This window comes from Oncorhynchus kisutch, unplaced genomic scaffold (assembly GCF_002021735.2).
Source record: "Oncorhynchus kisutch isolate 150728-3 unplaced genomic scaffold, Okis_V2 scaffold871, whole genome shotgun sequence".
NCBI lineage: Eukaryota > Metazoa > Chordata > Actinopteri > Salmoniformes > Salmonidae > Oncorhynchus > Oncorhynchus kisutch.
In genome coordinates, this window is record NW_022262816.1 from 67,522 (window position 1) to 95,216 (window position 27,695).

Sequence of the window (27,695 nt, forward strand, 5' to 3'; positions counted from 1 at the left end):
TTGTGAGTGTGTTTGGTGACGAGCCAAATTTCTTCAGCCTCCTGAGGTTGAAGAGGCGCTGCTGCGCCTTCACCATGCTGTCTGTGTGGGTGGACCATTTCAGTTTGTCCGTGATGTGTACGCCAAGGAACTTATCTTCCCACCTTCTCCACGACTGTTTCGTCGATGTGGATAGGGGGCTCCTCTGTCTGCTGTTTCCTGAAGTCCACGATCATCTCCTTTGTTTTGTTGACCTCGAGTGTGAGGTTATTTTCCTGACCACACTCAGAGGGCCTTCACCTCCTCCCTGTAGGCCGTTTCGTCGTTGTTGGCAATCAAGCCTACCACTGTAGTGTCGTCTGCAAACTTGATGATTGAGTTGGAGGCGGGCATGGCCACCCAGTCATGGGTGAACAGGAGAGGGCTGAGAACGCACCCTTGTGGGGCCCCAGTGTTGAGAATCAGGGGGGGGTGGAGATGTTACCTACCCTCACCACCTGGGGGCGGCCCGTCAGGAATTCCAGGACCCAGTTTCACAGGGCGGGGTTGAGACCCAGGGTCTCGAGCATAATGACGAGTTTGGAGGGTACTATGATGTTAAATGCTGAGCTGTAGTCGATGAACAGCATTCTTACATAGGTATTACTCTTGTCCAGATGGGTTAGGGCAGTGCGATTGCGTCGTCTGTGGACCTATTGGGGCGCTAAGCAAATTGGAGTAGGTCTAGGGTGTCAGGTAGGGTGGTGGTGATATGGTCCTTGATTAGTCTCTCAAAGCACGGAAGTGAGTGTTACGAAGCGGATAGTCATTTAGCTCAGTTACCTTATCTTTCTTGGGAACAGGAACAATGGTGGCCCTCTTGAAGCATGTGGGAACAGCAGACTGGGATAAGGATTGATTGAATATGTCCGTAAACACACCAGCCAGCTGGTCTGCGCATGCTCTGAGGACGCGGCTGGGGATGTCGTCTGGGCCGGCAGGCTTGCGAGGGTTAACACGTTTAAATGTCTTACTCGCGTTAGCTGCAGTGAAGGAGAGCCCACAGGTTTTGGTAGTGGGCCGTGTCTGTGGCACTGTCTTGTCCTCAAAGCGAGCAAAGTTGTTTAGTTTGTCTGGGAGCAAGACATCGTGGTCCGCGACAGGGCTGGTTTTCCTTTTGTAGTCTGACTGTAGACCATGTCACATACCTCTCGTGTCTGAGCCGTTGAATTGCAACTGTACTTTCTCTCTATACTGACGCTTAGCTTGTTTGATTGCCTTGGAGGGAATAGCTACACTGTGTATTCGGTCATGTTTCTGGTCACCTTGCCCCGATTAAAAGCAGTGGTTCGTGCTTTCAGTTTTGCGAATGCTGCCATCAATCCACGGTTTCTGGTTGGGGAAGGTTTTAATAGACCCTGTGGGTACAACATCACCGATGCACTTGCTAGTAAACTTTTTTTGGTGTGTGTGGGGTTTATAAGGTACTCATTTAAAAATATATATGATTATTGTTGCAGATGTACAGTTTGTGTAGATTGTAACATGTCCTATAAATAACCTTTTCTGCACATTAGTTGTCGATTTTGACAGGATATTTATCTATATGTGTAGTCAACAGGAGGCAGCATCATTTTTTACTTACGTTTTAGGAATATACATTTCAACATTCATTTCGAATGGTATTGTACTTAATCAGTAAAAACTGCTGAATGAGTCCCAAAGCGTGCTGAGTCTTAATTATTTTGATATACCCCCCTGCCTATTCAGTGAGCCATCATTTAAGATTCATACAAAAAACATTACAAGAATATTGATGTCTTGACTTTGTCCAAGGTAAGTTATTAAAATTAGGTAAATTGACAACGCACACTTTCTTTAACTGCAATGTTAATATGCATTACATGGCATTGTAGATTTGAGATGTCTTTTGACCTAATGTTCAACGCTTTCAGACAATGTGCTTATTCGCGATAAAAAAAATGCGCACTAAAATTTCAAAAAGATTAACTTACGTTAACTGATTAACTCTGACAGCCCTACAAAAACATTGTATAACCTTTGTCACATTGTTGACCGTGTACTGCAAGTGGCAGTTCTGTCCGGCTCCCCATTTTTGGGACGTCATGCCATTTTATAAACACCGTCAGACACTAAGTCGATTTAGAAAACGTCCCGACTTACCAAAGTGGAACCACAGTCAGAAATCAAACTCACCACCACAGTCCTGTTCATCTGATCCATCCTTACAGTCCACCTCTCCATCACAAACATGGCTATGCAGGACACACTCTCTCCCATCCTTGCACAGTCTGGAACCCATACGGCACTTCAGGGGCGCAGTTTGGGATGTTGGAGCAGCTATCGTTGGACAGCCAATCTCATCTGAGCCATCATGGCAATGAGCGCGTCCATCACAAACCAGACTCCTCTCAATACATTTCCTCCTGTCCTTACACCGGAACTCACCTGGGAGACACACATAAGAGGGACCATGAAGAAAGGTTAAGAGGGTTTAAGGGGTTTTCTGGGTGGCAAAGCAGTACCAAATATCAGAACGCATTAATATATCTACCTCGGTTTGGACATTTAGTAATGCAGGACTCCTCATCAAAACCATCAGGGCAGTCTCTCAATGTGTCACACAGCTGAGTTTGGGAGATGCACAAAGTTGAGCCCCGACACATCACTGATGGACTAGTACAGGTCTGAACCAGAGTTGTTGGCAGGATAGGAGGAAGGGCCTTGTTAGAATCTAGGGAGAGGTTACATTAGATTCATTTAAAGAGACTCTCCTCATCCTTCTGTACCAACCGTCCAAGTGAGTCAGCAGTGTCTCACCACAGCCTTCCTCATCAGAGCCGTCCGAACAGTCTCTCTCTCCATCACAGAGGAAGGTTTCTGGGATACAGTGGCCATTGTCACAGCGATGCCTGCAGCTCTTGGTGGGCTTGAAGCAGTCCATTTCATCAGAACGGTCCTGGCACTGTGCCTTCCCATCACACACCTGCTGCTGGTCGATACACTTCTTGCCATGAGCACACTGGAACTGACCTGAGGTAGGAACCAATGAGTACACTGGAACTGGGCTAAGGACATTGATATGAATGGATGGATTTGTGCTGAAACTGTCCACTTGTGATTAAACACATTACACCAGATCAAGAGGTGAGCTTCTGACCTGCTTTGCAGAGGAGCTCACAGTCCTGTTCGTCTGATCCATCCTTACAGTCCACCTCGCCATCACAAACATGGCTATACAGGACACACTCTCTCCCATCCTTGCACAGTCTAGAACCCATACGGCACTTCAGGGGTGCAGTTTGGGATGTTGGAGCAGCTATCGTTGGACAGCCAATCTCATCTGAGCCATCATGGCAATGAGCGCGTCCATCACAAACCAGACTCCTCTCAATACATTTCCTCCTGTCCTTACACCGGAACTCACCTGGGAGACACACATAAGAGGGACCATGAAGAAAGGTTAAGAGGGTTTAAGGGGTTTTCTGGGAGGCAAAGCAGTATCAAATATCAGAAAGCGTTAATATATCTACCTCGGTTTGGACATTTAGTAATGCAGGACTCCTCATCAAAACCATCAGGGCAGTCTCTCAATGTGTCACACAGCTGAGTTTGGGAGATGCACAAAGTTGAGCCCCGACACATCACTGATGGACTGGTACAGACTGGCTGAGCAGGAGGCACTGAGTTGGAAACATGTGCATCCATTTAAATTCATTTTCAGATGAATTGCTTTTTCATTCAGAATTAAAGACATTAATGATCGCACTAACCTTTCTTTACACAACGTAAGCCCCGTGAGACTTTAAATACAACCTTAAATGCAAAAATATAAATACAACATGTAAAGTGTTGGTCCCTAGTTATGATCCCAGCGATGTTGCACAAACGTAAAAAATTCTGTACACAAATGTTTTTACATCTGTTGGTGAGCATTTCTCCTTTGCCAAGATAATCCAGCCACCTGACAGGTGCGGCATATCAAGAAACTGATTAAACAACTTGATCATTGGGGACAATATCAGGCCTCTAACCTTTCGCGTTTGAGTTCCATATATCTAATGGTTCCCCCAGCATGTGTTTTTCTATGTGCAGGATGTTAAAATACACTCAATCCGATTTTGCGGAACAGGAGTGTTAATCTGCACTGCCCTCAAACCAAGGCACGTTGCCTGCTAATTAACTATAGGCTAATTATTTTCTAACAGTTTGAATTATTACATGTAGAAAGTAGCCCATTTCACTGTTGCGGAATGTATGTTTGAGGCTCCACTGAGCCAGTCCAACTTTTTTTGACAAGAGCCCAAGCACTTCCAGTGTTTCCACAGATCAGACATTTGCTCATATCTGGTCAGAACACTATTCACTGTTTTATTCACATATTTTCATGAGCTGGTGACAAATCATGCACTCCAATTCTTGCATATTGTAATAATGTGTTTAAAACACTTTTTAAAGTTCTGATTGTTATTATATTATGATGAGCTACTGCTAAGCTATTCGCCAGCTATGAGTGGCAGCATTTTTGTTGACATACCATATCCTGGTTGTCACATAAGCATCTGTCGGACCAAAGATAGGATAGGGGGCAGCATTTTCACTTTTGGATGAAAAGCGTGCACAGAGTAAACTGCCTCCTACTTTGTCCCAGATGCTAATATATGCATATTATTAGTAGATTTGGATAGAAAACAAAAGTTTCTCAAACATTTTGAATGATGTCTGAGTATAAGAAATCATATGGCAGGCAAAAACCTGAAATCCAACCAGGAAGTGGGAAATCTGAGGTTTGTAGTTTTCCAAAGCGTGGCCTACCGAATACTGTCTATGGGGTCAAATTACACTTCCTACGGCTTCCAGTAGATTTGAACTGTCTTTAGAAACTTGTTTGAGGCTTCTACTATAAAGGAGGGAATGAGGGCTCTTTGAGTCAGTGGTCTGGCTTGTGAAGCGCGGTCACGAGAGAGTTAGCTCTCGTTCCATGGCTTTTCTACAGACAATGGAATTCTACAGTTGGAACATTATTGAACATTGTTAAAAACATCCTAAAGATTGATTCTATACAACATTTGATATGTTTCTATGACCAGTAATTAACTTTTTGGAATTTGTCTGACCTTTCCACTGGAAGTTGCACTTGCGTTTTGATTTGTTTACCAAACACCCTAACAAAAGCAGGTATATAGACATACATTAACTTTATCGAACAAATCAAACATTTGTGGAACTGGGATTCTTGAGTGCATTCTGATGAGGATCAAAGGTAAGTAAATATGTATAATGCTATTTCTGACTAATGTTGACTGCGCAACATGGCGGATATTTCTTTTGGCAGTTTTGGGCTCTAAAACTCCGTACTCAGATTATTGCATGATATGCTTTTTCCGTAACGTTTAAAAAAAAATCTGACACAGCGGTTGCATTACAGAGTAGTGCATCTAAAGTTCCATGCATAACTTGTATTTTCATCAGCAATTATAATGAGTATTTCTGTAAATTGATGTGGCTCTGCAAAATCACTGCATATTTCACGTCAATGTAAAATTACATTTTTGGATATAAATATGCACTTTATCGAACAAAACATACATGTATTGTGTAACATTAAGTCCTATGAGTGTCATCTGATGAAGATCAAAGGTTAGAGATTCATTTTCTCTCCATTTGTACTTTTTGTGACAATCGTTTGTGGAGCGTTCACTGTAAAGCATTTTTGCAATCACACTGTGGCTGGATTATTGAGAATTTTCTCTTTAAAATTCCCCAGTCAGGGGCTAATTTTTAATTCCCAGCTCAGTCCCCTTTTCCAGGTGTTTTATTTAGCTTGTAAACTTGTTTAATTGATAAATTCCCCTCATAATATTTCCTGCATCACACCCCCCACCCCCCATGATACTTGACCCCATTTTAACCCACGATGACCTTGATACTACTCCCCCTCCAAATGAAATGATCCCTGCTAGAAAAACATCAAATAATTGTTTCCCAATATCTGGCAACCCTGTTTAGCTTTCACGCTCCAGTTAGGTTTGTATTTAGGGTGAAATGCGAGGTGATTTGCTTTGTGATTTGTCATACTAAATTCATTTTATCCTACATACACTAAGTACATTGAAGATTTGTAAAATGCTGAAAAGTGGCCATACTAAGTTGATATTTCAGGCAATGGGCGCACGGGCGGCAGGTAGCCTAGTGGTTCGAGCGTCGGGCCTGTAACCAAAAGGTTGCTGGACCAAATCCCTGAGCTGACAAAGTAAAAATCTGTCATTCTGAACAAGGAAGTTAACCCACTGTTCCCCGGTAGGTCGTCATTGTAAATAAGATTTTGTTCTTAACTGACTTGCCTCATTAAGTAAAACAAATGTAAATCCATCTTTTACTTGGTTTATTTTAGTCTTATAGTGAATGGCATTTAGGGAGTTTGCTTCTCAAATACAAACAAACATGGCTGCCAAATAATTTAGGTGAAAGGCATTTTTTATTAACATTACATTAGTCTCATGCTCACCACATATGTGATGCATTAGAAACAAGTCTAGCTGTTATGTGGGCAATTTATTAGTTTAGTCAGCGCAACATGTGACTGGTTTATTGAATGAGTTTGGCAGTGTTCCATGTGATGCTTGGATGATGTTCACATTCATCTTTTACAAGGAAATGTGAAATTAGGACTAAAAGTGGGAAGTCCTTTAGTTCCCGTCAAAGTAAGGATGAAATGCTTTTATTTCAGTCTAATAAAACCCTGCTGGGGGAAAACCTATTGATTGGCTGGGCCTATGCCCTCCCCAGTGTGTGGGCCTGGCTGCCAAGTGGGTGGGCCTGTGCCCTCACCCAGTCATGTTAAATCTGAAGATTAGCGCCTAATAAATTTTTCAATTGACTGATTTCCTTCAATGAACCAACTCAGTAAAATCTTTGAAATTGTTCAATGTTGCATTTATATTTTTGTTCACTATACATTAACGCTATTGTACCAACCGTCCTTTACATCCAGAGCCACGATCACCCTGACAACGCCTGGTCCGACAGGGACATCGTGGACACGCCTCCTGTCCCGCCGGTCCCACACAGTGATGACATCGTTAAACAGCGACACCAGGAGCGGAGAGTGAGCGGCCATGATGGAACCAGGGACATTCCACTCTCTGCCTGCCAGGTGAGTCTGGGACTTCAACAGACTCATGATCTTCAGATCTACACAGGGTCAAGGATCACAAAGAGCTTGTTTGAGTGGTAAGGCGAAAGCAACCGACTTAATGAAAGTCCATGTGCAAAGTCAGTGGCGACAGCCGAACACAGATGTAGCCTTCCAACAGCAAAGTTCAGATCAACCTGGTTCTTAATGTTTAGAAAAGTTTATTTATGTCAAAATAAACACTTCAACACCCATATCACACACAAACTGAAAATACATAGGTGCAAAATAAATTGGTGAGATGCTCAAATGTTACATTAATTTGTACATGGTAGCTTCTTTGGTTGCGTTTGCACCAGCCCCGCCATCCCCACACAACATAATCATTCCTAACCAGATGACCAGCTCAACACCGAGGAGCACAAGAAAAAGCATTATAGGAGACAGAATCACTGTTAATGATAATATTGCAGTAAGTGATACTGACCGTCCCCCTCTGTGTTCCAGAGCAGTGTGTTAGATTGTAGGTCCAAAACAATGCGCCCAGCGATGTGTCCCTCCACTCTCAGGACTTTCCTAGGGTTTCCTCCTGGCAGTCTCATGGATAGGATCCAGCCAGCCTCCAGCAAGTACAGCCTCCCCCGCTGCCAGTCCAGATAAACATCTCTTACCTCACTGCCTGACTGGTACAGTCTCCGTGGGTAACCCTGATCCATGTTAGTGACGCCAACACAGACTTCATCACATGACAGCCAGTACAGATTTCTCATCTTCTGGTCTACTGCCACCACGCAGGCTAGGAGGCAAGGACAGCACAACATGAAAATACTGGACCAGAACAGGCTAGGAGAGGGAATGGACCAACATAACTCAATATTCAGAAGGCGTTCCTAATGTTTGATATAGATATATGCTTGGCAGAGAAAAAAAAAAATACAACAATTTAAGATTTTACCGTGTTACAGTTCATATAAAGGAAATCAGTCAATTTAAAAATTATTCCCTAATCTATGGATTTCATATGGCTGTGCAGGGATGCAGCCATTGGTGGGCCTGGGAGGGCATAGGTCCACCCACTGGGGAGCCAGGCCCAGCCAATCAATGAGTTTATCCCAAAATACATTCTCAGCTCCTCAGTACCCCCCCCAACACACACACACTACAAGTCAGAATAACCGGCAGGTGATGAAGCCGGATGTGAAGGTCCTGGGACTTCATGATACATGTTGCCTGCGGTTGGGCGTACTGCCAAATTCTAAAACATGAAGCGGCTTATGGTAGAGAAATTAACATTCAATTATCTGGCAACAACGTGGACATTGCTGCTTTCAGCATGCCAACTGCATGCTCCTTCAAAACTTGAGACATCTGTCATTGTATTGACAATACTGCACCATAGTGGCTTTACTGTCCCCAGCACAAGGTGCACCTGTGTAATGATCATGCTGGTTAATCATTAGCTTGGCAAAGGCGAAACGCTCACTACCAGGGATAAACAAAATTGTACACTTGCGAGAAATAAGCTTTTTGTGCATTTGGAAACTGTCTTAGATTTTTTCTTCAGCTCATGAAACATTTGTCATGACGTTAGCATGTGGGTGAGGTTTATGACCACCCCATAAATACCTTCATCTCTCTTGACTCTAGGTAAGATCGGAAGGTAATGTTTTGTCTGCTGAGAGATGGCTTTTTTAAAATCTGACACGCCAGGTTGATTAACAACAAGCTAAGCTGTGTTTTGCTATATTGCACTTGTGATTTCATGAAATTAAATATTTTTTGCTCTGCAATTCAGCGGATGTTGTCGAAAATGATCCAGGTAAAGGGATGGTGCATCAAGAAGTTAACAGAGCGTCTGAGAACATCAAAAGATGGAACCATATTTCTGTAATCCAACCAGTTGAAAATATGTGTTGGTACTCAATGAATATGATGTCAGTTCGGTTGGCGTCTGAGACATTACTGACGATAGGACGACAAAATGTATCTTGGAAAGTCAACACATAGTTATCAGATTCACATGGAATTGTGCAATTTAAATATGAAACTTTCTGAAAAGATTAAATGTAATTTTAGCTTCCAAATGAGAGAATTGGGTTTTCATAAGTGAACTATGCGCAACTCAGTCGCCCTGCCCATGTGAACAAACATTGGTTATAAACTGAAACACACCCTTCTCTCCCCACCTATATAAAGCCCTTGATGAAAATGTAACTTTCTGTTCCGAGGTTAGGGCGACCGTCCCACGTTAAAAGGGCTCAGATAATAAGCTGTTCCAAGGACGTGTGGACTTGAGAACCCCACGTTGAAAGGGCAGAGACCACCTACAGAACTAAGCCAACCTCAGCAAGAACCTAACGGATATAGCATCGAATTTCAATGTGAAGGTGACGACCTACACACTGGAAGGATGAAATTCGACTACCAGCCAGAATATAGCATGAGCTTAATTAAAAGTAGGGCAACTTGGTATGAACTTTCAACTCTTATTCACTCCAGAAGTGATACCTCCTAGCCGTTAGTTGAAGCAGTCACTAAACGTGGGCTAGGAGAGGACAGACAGAGTATCCATTCTACCATGCTCCAGTTCACCACTAGACATTCAGAAGACCAGAGATCGATAAAGGAAAAACCGGCCTTCCATCGACAACCAATCTACCGAAGCGCAGATCAGAGTAAATATTTATTGCAATCTCCTTTTTCAAATAGGTGGTTATTTAGAATGCATAAGATGTATTTACGATAGGATAGCTTCTCCCTTTGTTACTTTAATCACGCAATATTAATTACAGATAAATTACTTTATAGAATAGCATGTCATATCACTTAATCCGGCATAGCCACGACACATAGGACATAGACTTTACATGTTGCGTTTAAATATTTGTTCAGTGTACATGCATATATGCACACAAACACTAAACCTGCACAATCTGGCTCCATTATGTGTACCTGATTTCTGGTTGGGAGAATAAAAAATGTACCTGGTCTCAGCGTAGGGACAGTCTCTGTTTGGCCGGTATTGAGGTTCCAGCGCATCACATGACCAGTGCTGTTCGCCCAGTAGACCCAGTCCCCCCTCCAGTCGATGTCAAAAGACTCCATGACATCATCTGTAGTCAGCAGTTTTGTCTTGATCAGCTCCTTCCCTTTCAACTCAAACAGGTTCAGTGTTGTGGATGTTGCATAAGCAAACCTGGGATCTGTGTGATAGAATAACAAGTACATTGCTCAACAGATGCTCTAAAGTGGCAGAACTAGCAGAGAAAGAAACAGGGTTTGAATTCTGTAATACATGGTAAACATACATTCACATGAGCCATCTGCCATGAGCAGTTTATCATCAGGACAGGTACAGGTGAACCCAGCAGGCAGGTCCAGAGTCAGCATGCAGAGCTGGCAGCCAGACTTTAGACAGGCTGATGGAGCTTAAAAAATAAATAAAAAAATAAACATGGAGTTGTCCTACAACAAAGGAGATGTTAGCCTTTGCATGAGAGTAAGAGTAAGCATGATATGCCCCATTGGGGCGGTAGGTAGCCTAGTGGCTAGAGCATTGGGCCAGTAACCGAACGGTTGCCAGATCGAATCCCCGAGCTGCCAAGGTAAAATCTGTCGCTCTGCCACTGAACAAGGCAGTTAAAGTTCTTTCTCACATCTGCTACTGAGAGCGTGATCACACTATCTGTAACAACCACTCCCTGACCAAGTCTAATACTTACGTTTCATGCAGACCACAAGTCAGTTACAAGTCAGTGTGTCCAAGAAAGTGAAAGTAGCCTGCCTAAATGACTTTCGACCCATAGCACTCACATCGGTAGCCATGAAGTGCTTTGAAAGGCTGGTCATGGCTCACAACGATTATCCCGGAAACCTTAGACCCACTCCAAACCGCCACAACAGATGGCGCAATCTCAATCGCGCTCCACACTGCCCTTTGCCACCTGGACAAAAGGAGCACCTATGTTAGAATGTTATTCGTTGACGACAGCTCAGCGTTCACCTTTGTGCCCTCAAAACACATCACTAAGCTAAGGACCCTGGTAGTAAACAACTCCCCCTGCAACTGGATCCTGGACTTCCTGACGGGCCTCCCCCAGGTGGTAAGCGTAGGCAACACCACATCTGCCATGCTGATCCTCAACACTGGTGCCCCTTCAGGGGTTCATGCTCAGTCCCCTCTACTCCCAGTTCAACCACAACCGCACGACTCCAACACCAGCATTAAATATGCCGATTTCACAAGTGGTAGGCCTGATCAGCGCCAATGAGAAGGCTGATAGGGAGGTTGTCAGACCTTGCAGTGTGGTGCCAGGAATACAACCTCTCCCTCAATGTGAGCAAGACAAAGGAGCGGATCGTGGACTACAATGAAAGGCCGAACATGACCCCTTTCACATCGACAGGGTTGTCGTGGAGTGGGTCGAGAGTTCCAATTCCTTGGTGTCCATCACCAAACTATCATGGTCCAAAAACACCAAGACAGTCTTGGAGGTCACAACAATGCCATTTCCTCCCCAAGATAATGAAAAGATTTGGAATGGATCCCCAGATCCTCAAAAAATGATCCACCTGCAACATCGAGAGCATCCTGACCGGTTGCATCACCACCTGGTACGGCAACTGCTCTATAAGGAGCTACAGAGGGTAGTGCTTACGGCCCAGTAAATCACTGGGGCCAAACTTCCTGCCATCCAGGACCTATATACAAGCCGGTGTAGGAGGAAGGGAAAAAAAAATGTGTCAATGCCTCCAGTCACCCAAGTCATAGATCGTTCTCTACTACAGCAGTACTGGAGCGCCGCCACCAAGTCTAGGTCCAAAAGGCTCCTTAACAGCTTCTACCCCCAAGCCATAAGACTACTGAAGAAATAATCAAATGGCCACCCGGACTATTTATATTTCATTATAATTCTTTAACTGTATTGTTGGTTAAGGGCTTGTAAGTAAGCATTTCACGGTAAGGTCTGTTGTATTTGGCACATTGTGACAAATTAAAGGCAAACTCTGCTCCATCATTCATTGAATCAGATAGTTCAATCATCAAAACCGACTGATATTGCCAAGTACTTTAATGATTTTCATTGGCAAGATTAGGAAACTTGGGCATGACATACCAGCAACAAGCACAGACACTACACATCCAAATACAATACCTTCCAAAAGTTTGGGGTCACTTCGAGATGTCCTTTTTTGATAGAAAAGCACTGTCAATTAAAACAAATTGATCAGAAATACAGTGTAGACATTGTTAAAGTTGTAAATTACTATTGTAGCTGGAAAAAGCTGATTTTTAATGGATTATCTACATAGGCGTACAGAGGCCCATTATCCGCAACGATCACTCCTGTGTTCTTAGGACACTAAAGAGGCTTTTCTACTGACTCTGAAAAACACCAAAAGAAAGATGCCCAGGGTCCCTACTCATCTGCATAAATGTGCCTTAGGCATGCTGCAAGGAGGCATGAGGACTGCAGATGTGGAAAGGGCAATAAATTGTCATGTTTTTACTGTTAGACACCTAAGAAAGCGTTACAGGGAGACAGGATGGACAGATGGTCCTCACAGTGGCAGACCACGTGAAACACCTGCACAGGATCAGTACATCCGAACATCACACCTACGGGACAGGTACAGGATGGCAACAACAACTGCCTGAGTTTTACCAGGAACGCACAATATTCTTATTCATTCCTTTACACTTGTGTTATTAAGGTAGTTGTGAAATTGTTAGGTTAGATATTACTGCATGGTCAGAACTTGAAGCACAAGCATTTCGCTACACACGCATTAACATCTGCTAACCATGTGTATGTGACCAATTCAATTTAATCCCTCCAGTGCTCAGACTGTCCGCAATAGGCTGAGGCTGGACTTCGGGCTTGTAATTTGTAATGTTTCTAAATTTTATTTAACTAGGCAAGTCAGTTACGAACAAATTCTTATTTACAATGACGGCCTAGGAACAGTGGGTTAACTGCCTTGTTCAGGGGCAGAATAAAATTTTTACCTTGTCAGCTCGGGGATTCGATCTAACAACCTTTTAGTTACTGGCCCAATACTAACTACTAGCCTACCTGCCACCGGAACATGTTATTTGATATGCCCCATGCCTTTAGAGTTAGCATGATACACCCCATACCTTTTGGCTGCTGTTGTTCATGGTATGCCTCTAGGATAGGGAGTGTTGTCCTCTGAATAAAGGTCTTCTGATTAGGTCGGTCCTGAGGGGAGAGCCACAGACCCTTCTGATCTGTCCAGTAGAACCACCTGTCAAACACCGCCAGGCTCTGAGCTGGTCTCCTCTTAAAGAACTCCAGAAAGCTGTAGCGACCACTCCCATCCACTCGCACAGTCTCTATGGACTGAAAAAGAAGAAAAACAATTGGTTCAACCTGGCAATATGTTCATTGCTGCGGACAGACAAGCAGCACTATTGGTTATAGCTGGACTATATTATAAACCTTTTTAAAATCACTCATCCAGTACAGCCTCCGAGCTGTAACATCCAGGGTCAGACTCCGTGGAGCCTGTGCAGTGAGGACCACCAGAGATTCCTGCTTTAACCCATCCATCCCAGATCTCTCCAGAGTAATTTTATCACCTGGACCTTTGTTGATCCAAAACAACAAGCTGCAAAGTAAAGGAGAAAATGACAAATTGTTGCAATAAATGCCAACCACAGATCAAAAGTACCACAAATATTAGCATGATCCAACCTTTCAATGGGAAGAAGGACCAGCTCCAACGGGTCTATGTTCTTGGCCAAGACCGTTGCAAATCCACTCCCATCAGCTGCCCCAACATGAATAGACCGGGTCTTCTGGTTGGTCCAGTACAGCTGGCCTGTCAGCCAATCACAGACTAGACTTCTAACCCCATATTGTCCTGAGAGCAGAGGGGGAACCACATCACAACTCTACATACCTAGTGTCCAGGGCAGGCTCCAGGCATAATCAAACTCAGTCAGGGTCTCAACTTAATGTTGAAAGTTTGAATAGTAGAATAGACAAGGTGCAATTTAGAAATGAACCAGGCCCAAATCCGACATTTGGAGGAAGAGGCAAATTTAGGGGCCGGTGTGCAGGATACCTGACGAGACTACATCAGCGAGTGGATAAACCACCTCGAACCTCCGTTATAACATTCAATCACTGGAGAATAAACTGGATGAGCTGCACTCTACACTATCAATGTAATATTTTTCTCCAACTAGTGGCTGAACAAGAACATGGAAAATATACATCCAGCTGTTTTTTCTACTCTACACTGCATTGGGTAAGCTCGGGGGGGTTAAAACCTCATAAGCTGTGGACCAGGTGTCAAACTTTCCATGGAGGGCCTAGTGTCAGCTGGTGTTTCCCCTTTCAGTCTTAGCCCTGTATTGGCACTTTGCCTGTTTGATGGTTTGTCAAGCATAGCGGGATTCGTTATAAGCTTCTGGGTTAAAGTCCAGCTCCTTGAAAGCTGCAGCTCTACCCTTTAGCTCATTGTGGATGTTGCCTGTAATCAATGGCTTCTGGTTGGGGTATGTATGGAATCACTGCGGGAATGACGTCATCGATGCACTTATTGAAGCCAGTGACTGATGTGGTGTACTCAATTCCATCGAAAGAGTCCCGGAACATATTCCAGTCTGTGCTAGAACAGTCCTGTAGCTTAGTATCTGCTTCGTCGGACCACTATTGGCCGAGTCACTGGTGCTTCCTGCTTTAGTTTTTGCTTGTAAGCAGGAAGATATAATTATGGTCAGATTTGCCAAGTTTAGGACAAGGGAGAGCTTTCTGTGTGGAGTGAAGGTGGTCAGTTTGCACATTAACATGCAGATAGCAATTAGTTCAAATCGATTTAAGTTTCCCTGCATTAAAGTCCATGGCCACCTCTACCTGTTTGCTTATGGTCGTATACAGCTCATTGAGTGCAGTCTTAGTACTAGCATCGGTTTGTGGTGGTATGCAGACCGCTATGAAGAATTTTTATTTTATTTTATTTATTTCACCTTTATTTAACCAGGTAGGCTAGTTGAGAACAAGTTCTCATTTGCAACTGCGACCTGGCCAAGATAAAGCATAGCAGTGTGAGCATATAACAAAGAGTTACACATGGAGTAAACAATTAACAAGTCGATAACACAGTAGAAAACAGAGGGGGGGTCTATATACAATGTGTGCAAAAGGCATGAGGTAGGCAAATAATTACAATTTTGCAGATTAACACTGGAGTGATAAATGATCAGATGGTCATGTACAGGTAGAGATATTGGTGTGCAGAAGAGCAGAAAAGTAAATAAATAAAAACAGTATGGGGATGAGGTAGGTGAAAAGGGTGGGCTATTTACCAATAGACTATGTAAAGCTGCAGCGATCGGTTAGCTGCTCAGATAGCTGATGTTTGAAGTTGGTGAGGGAGATAAGTCTCCAACTTCAGCGATTTTTGCAATTCGTTCCAGTCACAGGCAGCAGAGTACTGGAACGAAAGGCGGCCAAATGAGGTGTTGGCTTTAGGGATGATCAGTGAGATACAACTGCTGGAGCGCGTGCTACGGATGGGTGTTGCCATCGTGACCAGTGAGCTGAGATAAGGCGGAGCTTTACCTAGCATAGACTTGTAGATGACCTGGAGCCAGTGGGTCTGGCGACGAATATGTAGCGAGGGCCAGCCGACTAGAGCATACAAGTCGCAGTGGTGGGTGGTATAAGGTGCTTTAGTGACAAAACGGATGGCACTGTGATAGACTGCATCCAGTTTGCTGAGTAGAGTGTTGGAAGCCATTTTGTAGATGACATCGCCGAAGTCGAGGATCGGTAGGATAGTCAGTTTTACTAGGGTAAGCTTGGCGGCTTGAGTGAAGGAGGCTTTGTTGCGGAATAGAAAGCCGACTCTTGATTTGATTTTCGATTGGAGATGTTTGATATGAGTCTGGAAGGAGAGTTTGCAGTCTAGCCAGACACCTAGGTACTTATAGACGTCCACATATTCTAGGTCGGAACCATCCAGGGTGGTGATGCTAGTTGGGCATGCAGGTGCAGGCAGCGACCGGTTGAAAAGCATGCATTTGGTTTTACTAGCGTTTAAGAGCAGTTGGAGGCCACGGAAGGAGTGTTGTATGGCATTGAAGCTTGTTTGGAGGTTAGATAGCACAGTGTCCAAAGACGGGCCGAAGGTATATAGAATGGTGTCGTCTGCGTAGAGGTGGATCAGGGAATTGCCCGCAGCAAGAGCAACATCATTGATATACACAGAGAAAAGAGTCGGCCCGAGAATTGAACCCTGTGGCACCCCCATAGAGACTGCCAGAGGACCGGACAGCATGCCCTCCGATTTGACACACTGAACTCTGTCTGCAAAGTAATTGGTGAACCAGGCAAGGCAGTCATCCGAAAAACCGAGGCTACTGAGTCTGCCGATAATATGGTGATTGACAGAGTCGAAAGCCTTGGCAAGGTCGATGAAGACGGCTGCACAGTACTGTCTTTTATCGATGGCGGTTATGATGTCGTTTAGTACCTTGAGTGTGGCTGAGGTGCACCCATGACCGGCTCGGAAACCAGATTGCACAGCGGAGAAGGTACGGTGGGATTCGAGATGGTCAGTGACCTGTTTGTTGACTTGGCTTTCGAAGACCTTGGCAGGGCAGGATGGATATAGGTCTGTAACAGTTTGGGTCCAGGGTGTCTCCCCCTTTGAAGAGGGGGATGACTGCGGCAGCTTTCCAATCCTTGGGGATCTCAGACGAGATGAAAGAGAGGTTGAACAGGCTGGTAATAGGGGTTGCGACAATGGTGGCAGATAGTTTCAGAAATAGAGGGTCCAGATTGTCAAGCCCAGCTGATTTGTACGGGTCCAGGTTTTGCAGCTCTTTCAGAACATCTGCTATCTGGATTTGGGTAAAGGAGAACCTGGAGAGGCTTGGGCGAGGAGCTGCGGGGGGGGCGGAGTTGTTGGCCGAGGTTGAAGTAGCCAGGCGGAAGGCATGGCCAGCCGTTGAGAAATGCTTATTGAAGTTTTCGATAATCATGGATTTATCAGTGGTGACCGTGTTACCTAGCCTCAGTGCAGTGGGCAGCTGGGAGGAGGTGCTCTTGTTCTCAATGGACTTCACAGTGTCCCAGAACTTTTTGGAGTTGGAGCTACAGGATGCAAACTTCTGCCTGAAGAAGCTGGCCTTAGCTTTCCTGACTGACTGCGTGTATTGGTTCCGGACTTCCCTGAACAGTTGCATATCACGGGGACTATTCGATGCTATTGCAGTCCGCCACAGGATGTTTTTGTGCTGGTCGAGGGCAGTCAGGTCTGGGGTGAACCAAGGGCTGTATCTGTTCTTAGTTCTGCATTTTTTGAACGGAGCATGCTTATCTAAAATGGTGAGGAAGTTACTTTTAAAGAATGACCAGGCATCCTCAACTGACGGGATGAGGTCAATGTCCTTCCAGGATACCCGGGCCAGGTCGATTAGAAAGGCCTGCTCACAGAAGTGTTTTAGGGAGCGTTTGACAGTGATGAGGGGTGGTCGTTTGACTGCGGCTCCGTAGCGGATACAGGCAATGAGGCACATAGATAGTGTGGTCTACAGCTTATCATGATACTCTACCTTAGGCTAGCAAAACCTAGAGACTTTGATATCGTGCGCCACCCGTTTACAAATATACATATACCACCCCTTGTCATACAAGAGGCTGCTGCTACAGTGTATAACCCGCCAGCTGTGTGTTATTCATGTCATCATTCAGCCACGACTGTGAAACATAAGATATTACTCTTTAATATCCCATTGGTAGGATATACGTGCTTGTAGTTCGTCCACTTTATTATCCAACGATTGTTCGTTGGCCAATAGTACCGATGGTAAAGGCAGATTAGCCACTCGCCGCCATATCCTCAAGACAATGAGAACATTCGGCGATACCTGCGTCTCTTTAACCTGCAAATGACGGGTTCCGTAAATTCCGTAAAGTCAGTGTGGAAGAGGAAATAATTATTGTTGTCTATTAATAATGACAAGCCACCTGTGTCTGACAATCTGGATGGAAAATGACTCAGGATAATGGACGATATTGCCACACCTTCAATTTAAGCCTACTACAAAGTGTGTGCTCTCAGGCCTGGAGGGAAGCTAAAGTCATTCCGCTACTCAAGAATAGTAAAAACCCATTGACTGGCTCAAATATCTTACCAATCAGCCCGTTACCAACCCTTAGTAAACTTGTGTAAAAAAATGGTGTTTGACCAGATACAATGCTATTTCACGGTAAACAAATTGACAGCAGACTTTCAGCACGCTTATAGGGAAGGACACTCAAGCACAGCACTTACACAAATGACTGATGATTGGCTGACAGAAACTGATGATAAATTGATTGTGGGGCTGTCTTGTTAGACTTCAATGCATCTTTTGATGTTATCAATCATAGTCTGCTGTTACTTGTCTAATAAAACAGAGGGTGTTCTTTAATGGAAGCCAACAATCCAAGTAGAATCAGAAATTCCCCAGGGTAGCTGTTTAGGTCACCTTTTTTCAGTCTTTACTAATGACATGCCACCGGCTTTGTGTAAAGCTCAACACGATACATGTCAGCTACTACAGCAACTGAAATGACTGCAACACTTTAGAGCTGCAGTTAGTTTCAGAATGGTAGCAATGATTTAGTCAAATATTTCCAAAATTTAAAGCATTGTATTGGGGACAAATCATTCACTAATCCCCAAAGCTAAACTACATTTCGTAATGAATAATGTGAAATTTGCAAGTTGAGGTGACTAAACTGCTTGCAGTAACCCTGGATTGTAAACTGTCATGGTCAAAACATATTGATACAACAGTAGCTAAGATGGAAGAAGTCTGTCCATAATAAAGCACTGATCTGCCTTCATAACACTCAACAAGGCAATTTCTACAGGCCCTAGTTTTGTCACCCAGCCTACTGTTCAGTAGTGTGGTCAGGTGCCACAAAGAGGGACAGACAAATTGCAGTTGGCTCAGAACACGGCAGTCCTGTGGGCCCTTAAAAGTACTCTCATTTGTTTCGAAGTATTTAGCAAGCTAGCAAATGGTTAGCCTGGGAGCTTGACTGTTTAGGTCAGATCAACGCTCAGATAAACATTACTTTTCGGCCAGAGCATCCAGTGTGTTCTCGGAATGCTCCAAGAGCGAAACACTTTGAATTAATGAACGACCAATCTAACAAAGCTCAGTTTACGAACACCCAGAGCACACTATGGCACTCGATTAAATGTATGAACAGTCCAGTAAGTATAAGTCAGCCTTTTGTCTTGAAAAGCTTTGGTTGTTTAGTACATAGTCTCACATGTGCATTCTTAAAGAGATGTGTGGGGCTAAAGCTTAGAAACGTGTGAACAATGCTGGGTGTTGACAAAGCTTTCCAGTAGGTACCAAAACACTCAAGGGCCATCAGTCCTTTATTTATAGGGGGAGATCAAGCTGATCCTAACTATCACCATTGCCCTTGATTCTAAGCAATGTTGTGATGCTATTTTTATTGACTTGGCAGATTCTTTTGATACGGTAGACTATTTGTGGGTCGGCTAAGGAGTTGTGTCTCAGGGGACTTTGGCCTGGTTTGCTAACTACCCCTCAAAGAGTACAGTGTATGAAGTCAGAAAATCTGCTGTCTCAGCCACTGTCCGTCACCAAGGGTGTAGCTCAAGGCTCGATCCTAGGCACCACAGTCTTCTCAATTTACATCAACATAGCTTAGACAGTACGAAGCTCTCATCCATGTATATGCCGATATAGTCTCCTACTCAGCTGGCTCATCCCTGGATTTTGTGTTCAATACTCTACAAAGCTTTCTTAGTGTCCAACAAGCTTTCTCTGCCCTTAACCTTGTAGTCACCTCATACAAGTACTTGGGAGTATGGCTAGATGGTACACTGTCCTTCTCAGCAAATATCAAAGCTGCAGGCTGTGAAGTCTAGACTTGGTTTCCTCTATCATAATTACTCCTTTCACCCCAGCTGCCAAACTCTTATACAGATGACCATCCTACCCATGCTAGATTACGGAGACATGATTTAGATCGGCAGGTAAGGGTGCTCTCGAGCGGCTATATGTTCTTTACCATTCGGCCATCAGATTTGCAACCAATACTCCTCATAGGACATTATACTCTTCTGTAAACTGGTCATCTCTGTATAGCCGTCACGAGACTCACTGGCAGATGCGCTTATTTATAAATCCCTCTTAGGCATCACTTCCCCCTATCGGAGATATCTACTGCAGCCCTGATCCTCCACATATAACACCCATTCTGCCAGTCACATTTTGTAAGGTCCCCAAAGCACACATCCCTGTGTCGCTCATCTTCAGTTCTCTGCAGCTAGCGACTGAAACAAGCTGCAACAAACACTCAAACTGGACAGTTTATCGCAATACCAGCCCCCGAAGGAGACCTGTTACCTTTTGGTAGGCCGTCATTGTAATAATGTTGTTCACTGACTTGCCTAGTTAAAAGGTTAAATTAATTAATAAAAAATCTGTTAAGCTAGCTAGCTTGGCTAATTGAGGCTGCATGTACTCTCGTACCACAGTAAAAAATAACTCAAATCAGAATGTTAAGTAGCAGCCTACCTGTTGGCTTTGTCATTGTAGCCTATCCTTCTCCTTTAATGTTTTATCCCTAATTTTAATTTCATAGATGCAGTACCTCATAACTTTTGCCAGAGGCTTTGACTGTAGTCTTTTGCTGCTTTGACTGATTGACCAACAACTAGTTACATGCGCCACTCTCGTGAAAACCAAGAGCAGCAGCATAAATTACAAATTCTCTACTGCAGCAGTCGCCATCAGATCTGTATGGGTCCTTCCGGACAAGTCAATTCAAATTACACACCCTGATAGGCTAACACTGCTCGCGTCGCAGAATAAATTTAGGAATCTATGTTGTTCAATTATTGCACCCACACTGCTTGCGCACATCAATGAGCGTGTGTTTTGCCAGATCAGGCTGCAAGTGCTGCCTCTCCCATCTCCTCGGTTTATAGAAGCGGGTACCCATGTGCCATCTTTTTGGTTATACCCATATGGGTGATTGAAAGACAAACTGTTGCTGGTTGTCGTGGAAATACTATGAATGTTCAGATGCCAATCACCATATAAGTTAAACAATGAAAAGCCTGAAGGAGGAGAGATGACTAGAATCGATTCAGTTGACCATTTTTATGTGTGGATTAATTGTCGGTGTAGAGGACCTTGTGCATTTCAGGTAAAATAACCTAATTTTAATATCCCAGGATAAATTTGGTAGCAATAGCAAGCTAGCTAAATAAGACAAATTAGCTAGCAAGTGCACACTAACTAGCTATTTTGCCATAAATGTTTAACCTCTTGAAACTAAGGGGCACTATTTTTATGTTTGGAAAAATAACTTTCAAAGTAAACGGCCTATTTCTCAGGACCAGATACTAGAATATGCATATAATTGACAGATTAGGATAGAAAACACCCTAAAGTAAAAAATATATATTATCTGTGAGTATAACAGAACAAATATTGCAGGCGAAACCGAGATCAAACCAGGAAGTGGCTTCTATTTTGAATACTCCATGTTCCATAGCCTCCCATTGCTCCATTTAAAGGGATATCAACCAGATTAATTTTCCCATCGCTTCCTCAAGGTGTCAGTCTTCAGACAGTTTCAGGCTTTTATTTTGAAAAATGAGCCAGAATAATAACATTGCGTCAAGTGGTCACATGAGTTTTGCTCGAGCAACAGAGTTTGGACAGGTATTGCTTTTCCCTCTCCTACTGTGAAAGACATTTGCGGTTAATATATTATCGATTATATATTTTAAAAACAACCTGAGGATTGATTATAAAAAACATTTGACATATTTCTGTGGACATTACGGATACTCTGGAATTTGTCTGCATTGTCATGACCGCTCTTTCCTGTGGATTTCTGAACATAACGCGCCAAACAAACAGAGGTATTTTGGATATAAAAATAACCTTTATGGAACAATAGGAACATTTGTGTTACTGGGTGAGTGAAAACATCCTAAGATCAAAGGTAGGCGATTCATTTGATTGCTTTTCTGATTTGTGACCAAGCTACCTGATGCTAAGTGTACTTAATGTTTTGTCATGCGATCGATAAACTTAGCCAAACGCTTGGATTGCTTTTGCTGAAACAGGTGGATTAACATAAGGGTAAGGTGCGTTTTGCAATATTGCACTTGTGATTTCATGAATATTAATATTTTTTGTAACATTATTTGACTGAGGTGCTATTGACAATTATCCTGCTTAAAGGGATGGGTAGTGTCAAGAAGTTTATGCTTTTCTACCTGTCCCCAAATTAATATAATTTGTTCAGTGTTTGTTTTGATATTTTAAACTGCATGTCATGATCGTGTTTGGTGTAGGGGGACAAAGTACATTTACTCGATGGCGCAGGCGCGCAGCCGGTTTGCGTACTGTGTGAGACCCATGATAATCATTTCAGATCCGAACCAGACCTGTGAGAGTTAGAGTTCTGGATCGGGGCCTACTCAGGTCCCTGATCGTGTATTCTTGTACATGTGAAGCGATGAAGACCTCTAGATCCTGCTACATCAGGAGAAACAATCATGATAGAGAATCAGAAGACACCAACCATGATAAAGGATCCTGCGCTGCTGCTCCTTAGCCTTGTAGATGTTCCCCTGGTCATCAGCCCAGTAGAATGAGCTCCTGGAGAGGTCAAAGGCCAAGGCCAGAGGATCATAGCCAATACTCTGAATGGACTCGAATCTCAGAGTCTTCAGATTCAGGAATCCGATAGTTCCCTTCGTTGCAGTCAGAAACTTTGTATAATTTCCTGAAAAGCATCAGATATTGAACAGGTTTAGATAACCAGTCAGAAGTTAATCAAACTAATGTTACTACGAAAAGTCACCTTTAGCATAGCAGTAGGTGGTTCCTTGAAGCTGGAAGCCATCTCGGCAGTGGCAGTAGAAGGACCCGGGTGTGTTGACACAGAAGTGCATGCATGGACCGTAAGGCAGAGCGCATTCATCCACATCTAAAGAGGGGAGAGCAAACAGGTTCAGTATTTGAGTTAACCCTCACCAACTGAGCTACAGAGGACCCGAACACAAGGCAGAGCGCTTTCATTTGCATCTACAGAGAGGTTCAGAGTATTTAGGCTTACAGTAAAGGAATAGATAAATGAAACCAGTCATGACAATAACTCAACAGGATCACAGACATCCTCACCCAGACAGGAGGCTCCATGAGCAGATAGCCTATGGCCTTTAGGACAGGAGCAGAGGGCTCCCCAGGGCTTATCCACACAGGAGTGACTGCAGCCACCGTTCTCTTCTGAACAGGTCCTCCCTGGAAGATAGAGATGAGTCAGATCAGCCTTTCAGTTGACATGTTTCAGATGCCATAACAGTCAGTTATGATTGAAGAGGTTCATATATGTAGTGGTGAGGGGTTAGATGTTAGAGCAGGGGTGTCAAGCTAATTGACCCGTGGTCTGCATTTGGTCTTCACCGAGGTCTGGTGGGCCGCACTTAAATTGTATTACATAGGAGCCTCCCGAGTGGCACAATAGTCTAAGGCACTGCATCACAGCGCTAGCTATGCCACTAGATACTCTGGGTTCGAGTCCAGGCTCTGTCCACGCCGGTCGCGACTGGGAGACCCATGGGGCGGCGCACAATTGGCCCAGCGTCGTCTGGGTTAGGGGAGGGCTTGGCCGGCAGGGATGTCCTTTTCCCATCGTGCTCTAGCAACTCCTGTGGAGGGCTGGACACAGTGCACGCTGACACGGACGCCAGGTGTACGTTTTTTCCTCCGACACACCTTCTTCCTTCCAGGTTAAGTGGGAATTCTGTCAAGAAATGGTGTGGCTTGGTTGGGTTGTGTTTCGGAGGACGCACGGCTCTCGACCTTTGTCTATCCCGAGTCCGTAAGGAAGTTGCAGCGATGAGACAAGACTAACTACCAATTGGATATCACAAAATTGTGGCGAAAGAGATGTTTTTTATTTCATTGCGGTCAAAATTTTCAAAGAATTGTTTTCTTGCTTTCGTTTGGATGATTATTAGCAAGCGGGACAGAGTGAAACGTCTATAAATGTAGGTCCACAATTTGGTTTTAGTGATCTCAGTGTACATTAAGATTGTTTTCCCCTGAAAAGCTTTTCCTTAAATCCAGGAGATTGAATGGGCCAAGGGGCTGGTTCTGGCCAGTGAGCCGTATGTTTGAAACATCTGGGTTAGATGTTCCTACCACCGGTAAAGGGTTATAGACTGAAGGTTAGGGTTAGCGGTCAAAGGTTAGAATTTCCTACCACAGGTAGAGGGTTCATCACTGCCATCAGAGCACTGCAATTTTCCATCACATCTCTCATCTTCAGTCAGACACACCCCTCCAGGACAACGCACAGCCATTGGACCACACCGGCCTGGAAGAGTAAAAGCTTTAAAAATGCATCAAAACTACACCACATGCCTTCCTGCAAGAGGAACAAACACGCATACCCAGACCTGTAGGTTACATACTACTTCGCCTGATTATTTTTGATCAGTCTAATTTATTGATATATTGTCTGAAACAAAGCACTGCAAAAACATGGAAGCCAGAAAGTTGAATGAAATAACAGTGGTCTGTCCTGTTGGCCCTTCAGCTGCTCAAAATGTTTGACAAAATAGCCGTAGGAATATATTGTTAAAGCAAGATTTTAGAGCACCGGTTATGAAGATTGAATTTCTATCACCTGGCACATAGGCAAGACCATGTCAACACCTGCAAGACTTCAGTTAGTATGCATGGTTCGCGTGCATGCACTGTACTTCCTGTGCCCATGCTTTCGGTCATGAGCAAACATTTTTATTGCCATGTCTGTTTAATTATACTTTCCTGTGGATATTTTGTCAAATGTTGACCAGCTGAAGGTCCAACACCACAGACAATTTTGCAAAGTTAGTTCAAATGTAATTTGGAACATTGTTTTTTTTCTCACTGTTTAAATATGCATGGCATTGCCTACACAATTGAAGGTCTTATCATGTTGTGACTACATACTACTGTACACAGGCCAAAATACTTGCGCCTCTCGTTTCCATAATAGCTCCCATTACATGGTAACTGAATAGTTCCTAAATTCCATAATATCACATACATGCTCTCGTTGTTTCCATAATATCTCACCACAGGCCTCATCAGAGTTGTCCACACAGTCGTTAGCACCGTTACAGTATAGGTCCTTGGGGATGCAGATCTTATTCCTACACCTCCAGTCCCCCTGCAGACAGCCCTGGTTCTCTGGGCAGTTAAACTCATCAGACCCATCAGAACACTGGCGCAGCCCATCACATACTGCAGAGGTACTTACACAACCAGGAGCCCCGGCCATGCAGGCAACCTGGCCCCTAGGACAGGCTGGGGAACAAGGACAAACAGACCTATTGTGAACAGACTACAGTAAATATATTTAACAGACCTAAGTGGTATAGGTCTACAGTAAATACAGGGTTAACGTTACATTTAGAACTTCACCACATCAACAAATATGTTCTCATGGAAGAGAGCAGAAACAGTGAAACATAGCATAACTTACGGCAGGCCATTTCATCAGAGCCATCCATACAGTCGCCATTTCCATCGCAGTGCCAGGAAAGAGGCAGACAAGCTCCATCATCACACTGCCACTGGTTACCCCCACACTGCTGGCCAAAACCTGCAAGACAACATGGGTTAGGGCCCACACGGTTTAGGGCCCACACGGGTTAGGGGCCCAAACCTACAAGGCACAAAACATCGAACACAAATAACTGGCAGGTGTTTTCTACTGTAAGGCTACATGATATCAATCAATGTTTACAAGACAAAATGAATAAACTTAATACTGCAGCTCATTCAGAACCATTTTACCTGTCAAACATTTCAAGCTGATAAGTAAAAGCAGACATGTGAACTGCAGCAGTTCCATGACCGACCATGAAGCTTGTTAGGCCCAAACAGTACCAGCCTTACAGGGATAGTCTTTATTGAGTAACAATCAACTACACATTGTTCTGATTGGTCTAATTAACTACACTCTGTTCTCATTGGAGGGTCACTGGGATCACCAGCTGCAGGTTGATTGGAGGGGGAAGGGAAGATAGAGCCATAGGATAAAGACATGGGCCTGGTTTCCCTAAAGCATCTTTATGCCTGGTGTACACTACACAACTTTCAAAATCCTAACATCGCTGACCCTCTTGCATTATATTACAATCTTTTCTGACGTTTTTTGTCTTGACAATGTAGTGGTGCTAAGAGATTCTTTGCTTGGATTCTCAATACCACGATGTCTCGCTTAAAACAATAATGTGATTAGATTGTTAACATAGTTAGAAACAGCAGTGGCTCAAAGTAGCCTCAAATGTTTTAATTTAGATATTCAAGCTTGCCATGCAGAGTTGAATTGAATACTAACATTACATGAGAGCTGCGCTGTCCCTTCAGAGCTGTCCTGAATTTACACTTTAGTTAAAGGCAAGTATAAATGCATGCTAGTAGTAGTCATTGCTCCTGCTCCAGAGTCTACACATCCTGGGTGATTGGATACAATGTCATCATCTTTGGCTTCTTCTCTTGCCAGGTCTCATTGGCTATTGCTGATCATCATTCTTAAAACTTGTTGTTGCAATCTCACACTACAAGTGCATTGCAGATTTTGTGCCACTAGAGATCCTGGTTCGAGTCCTGGCTCTGCCATGAACGGGAGACCCGTGGGGTGGTGCACAATTGGCCCCAGCTTCGGCCGGGTTAGGGGAGGGTTTGGACGGCAGGGATGTCCTTGTCCCATCATGCTCTAGCAACTCCTGTGGTGGGCTGGGCACATGTACGTTGACACGGTCGCCAGGTGTAAGCTGTTTCCTCCAACACATTGGCTGGCTTCCGGGTTAAGCGGGCAATGTGTCAAGAGGCAATGCGGCTTGGTTGGGTCATGTTTTGGAGGACTCTCGACCCTCGCCTCTCTCGAGTCCATACAGGAGTTGCAGCAATGAGACAAGACTGTAACTACCAATTGGGTGAAAAAAATGTAAAATATTTCATATCAACTATGTTTGAAAATATTGGGAAGGATCGGTAGCCCTCAGATTGCGACTCTGACCCGCTCACATTAAAAGTGCTTCAGAGTAAGCAATACACAGGGATTTTGTCTCCGATCTCAAAAATGTGTCTGGGACAGCTAAATCGAATGCAAAGCCAAAGTTTTTTTTAAATGTTATGCCGTCCAAAGCAAGTGTATTGGTGTCAATTACAAGTGATATGGTCAACTGTTAAAATGTATTTTTATCATGTTTGTCTTTGTGCTGCATTGTATAATCCGTATTTGGCTCTGATTGGGGTTTTACGTGTGTCACGCCCTGGTCTAAGTATTTTGTGTTTTTCTTCATGTATTGGGTCAGGCCAGGGTGTGGCATGGAGTTTTTGTATTGTGGTGTGTTTTGTCTTGGGGTTTTGGTGTGTATGTATTTGGGATTGTAGCTAGTGGGGTTATCTAGCAAAGTCTATGGCTGTCTGGAGTGGTTCTCAATCAGAGGCAGGTGCTTATCGTTGTCTCTGATTGGGAACCATATT

At 43.9% G+C, this 27,695-nt stretch overlaps 1 protein-coding gene across 6 annotated transcripts in view; it reads right to left on the minus strand.

Moving 5' to 3' along the window:
* Positions 1-26,109, minus strand: part of LOC109876922 (low-density lipoprotein receptor-related protein 2) — an 81,691-nt gene extending 55,582 nt beyond the window's left edge. For all 6 annotated transcript variants that reach the window (XM_031816794.1, XM_031816793.1, XM_031816797.1 and 3 more), the window contains exons 1-19: positions 25,998-26,109; positions 25,684-25,803; positions 25,275-25,505; positions 24,415-24,528; positions 23,331-23,450; positions 23,011-23,136; positions 22,729-22,932; positions 13,834-14,002; positions 13,579-13,747; positions 13,257-13,479; positions 10,423-10,542; positions 10,099-10,317; positions 7,602-7,910; positions 6,958-7,173; positions 3,513-3,662; positions 3,140-3,406; positions 2,800-3,012; positions 2,534-2,713; positions 2,176-2,427 (exon numbers count right to left, since the gene is read on the minus strand). In XM_031816794.1, the coding sequence (XP_031672654.1) occupies positions 2,176-2,427; positions 2,534-2,713; positions 2,800-3,012; positions 3,140-3,406; positions 3,513-3,662; positions 6,958-7,173; positions 7,602-7,910; positions 10,099-10,317; positions 10,423-10,542; positions 13,257-13,479; positions 13,579-13,747; positions 13,834-14,002; positions 22,729-22,932; positions 23,011-23,136; positions 23,331-23,450; positions 24,415-24,528; positions 25,275-25,505; positions 25,684-25,803; positions 25,998-26,055 (3,460 nt within the window). In that variant the 5' untranslated portion in view covers positions 26,056-26,109. The remainder of the gene's footprint in view (positions 1-2,175; positions 2,428-2,533; positions 2,714-2,799; positions 3,013-3,139; positions 3,407-3,512; positions 3,663-6,957; positions 7,174-7,601; positions 7,911-10,098; positions 10,318-10,422; positions 10,543-13,256; positions 13,480-13,578; positions 13,748-13,833; positions 14,003-22,728; positions 22,933-23,010; positions 23,137-23,330; positions 23,451-24,414; positions 24,529-25,274; positions 25,506-25,683; positions 25,804-25,997) is intronic.
* Positions 26,110-27,695: the final 1,586 nt, after the last annotated feature.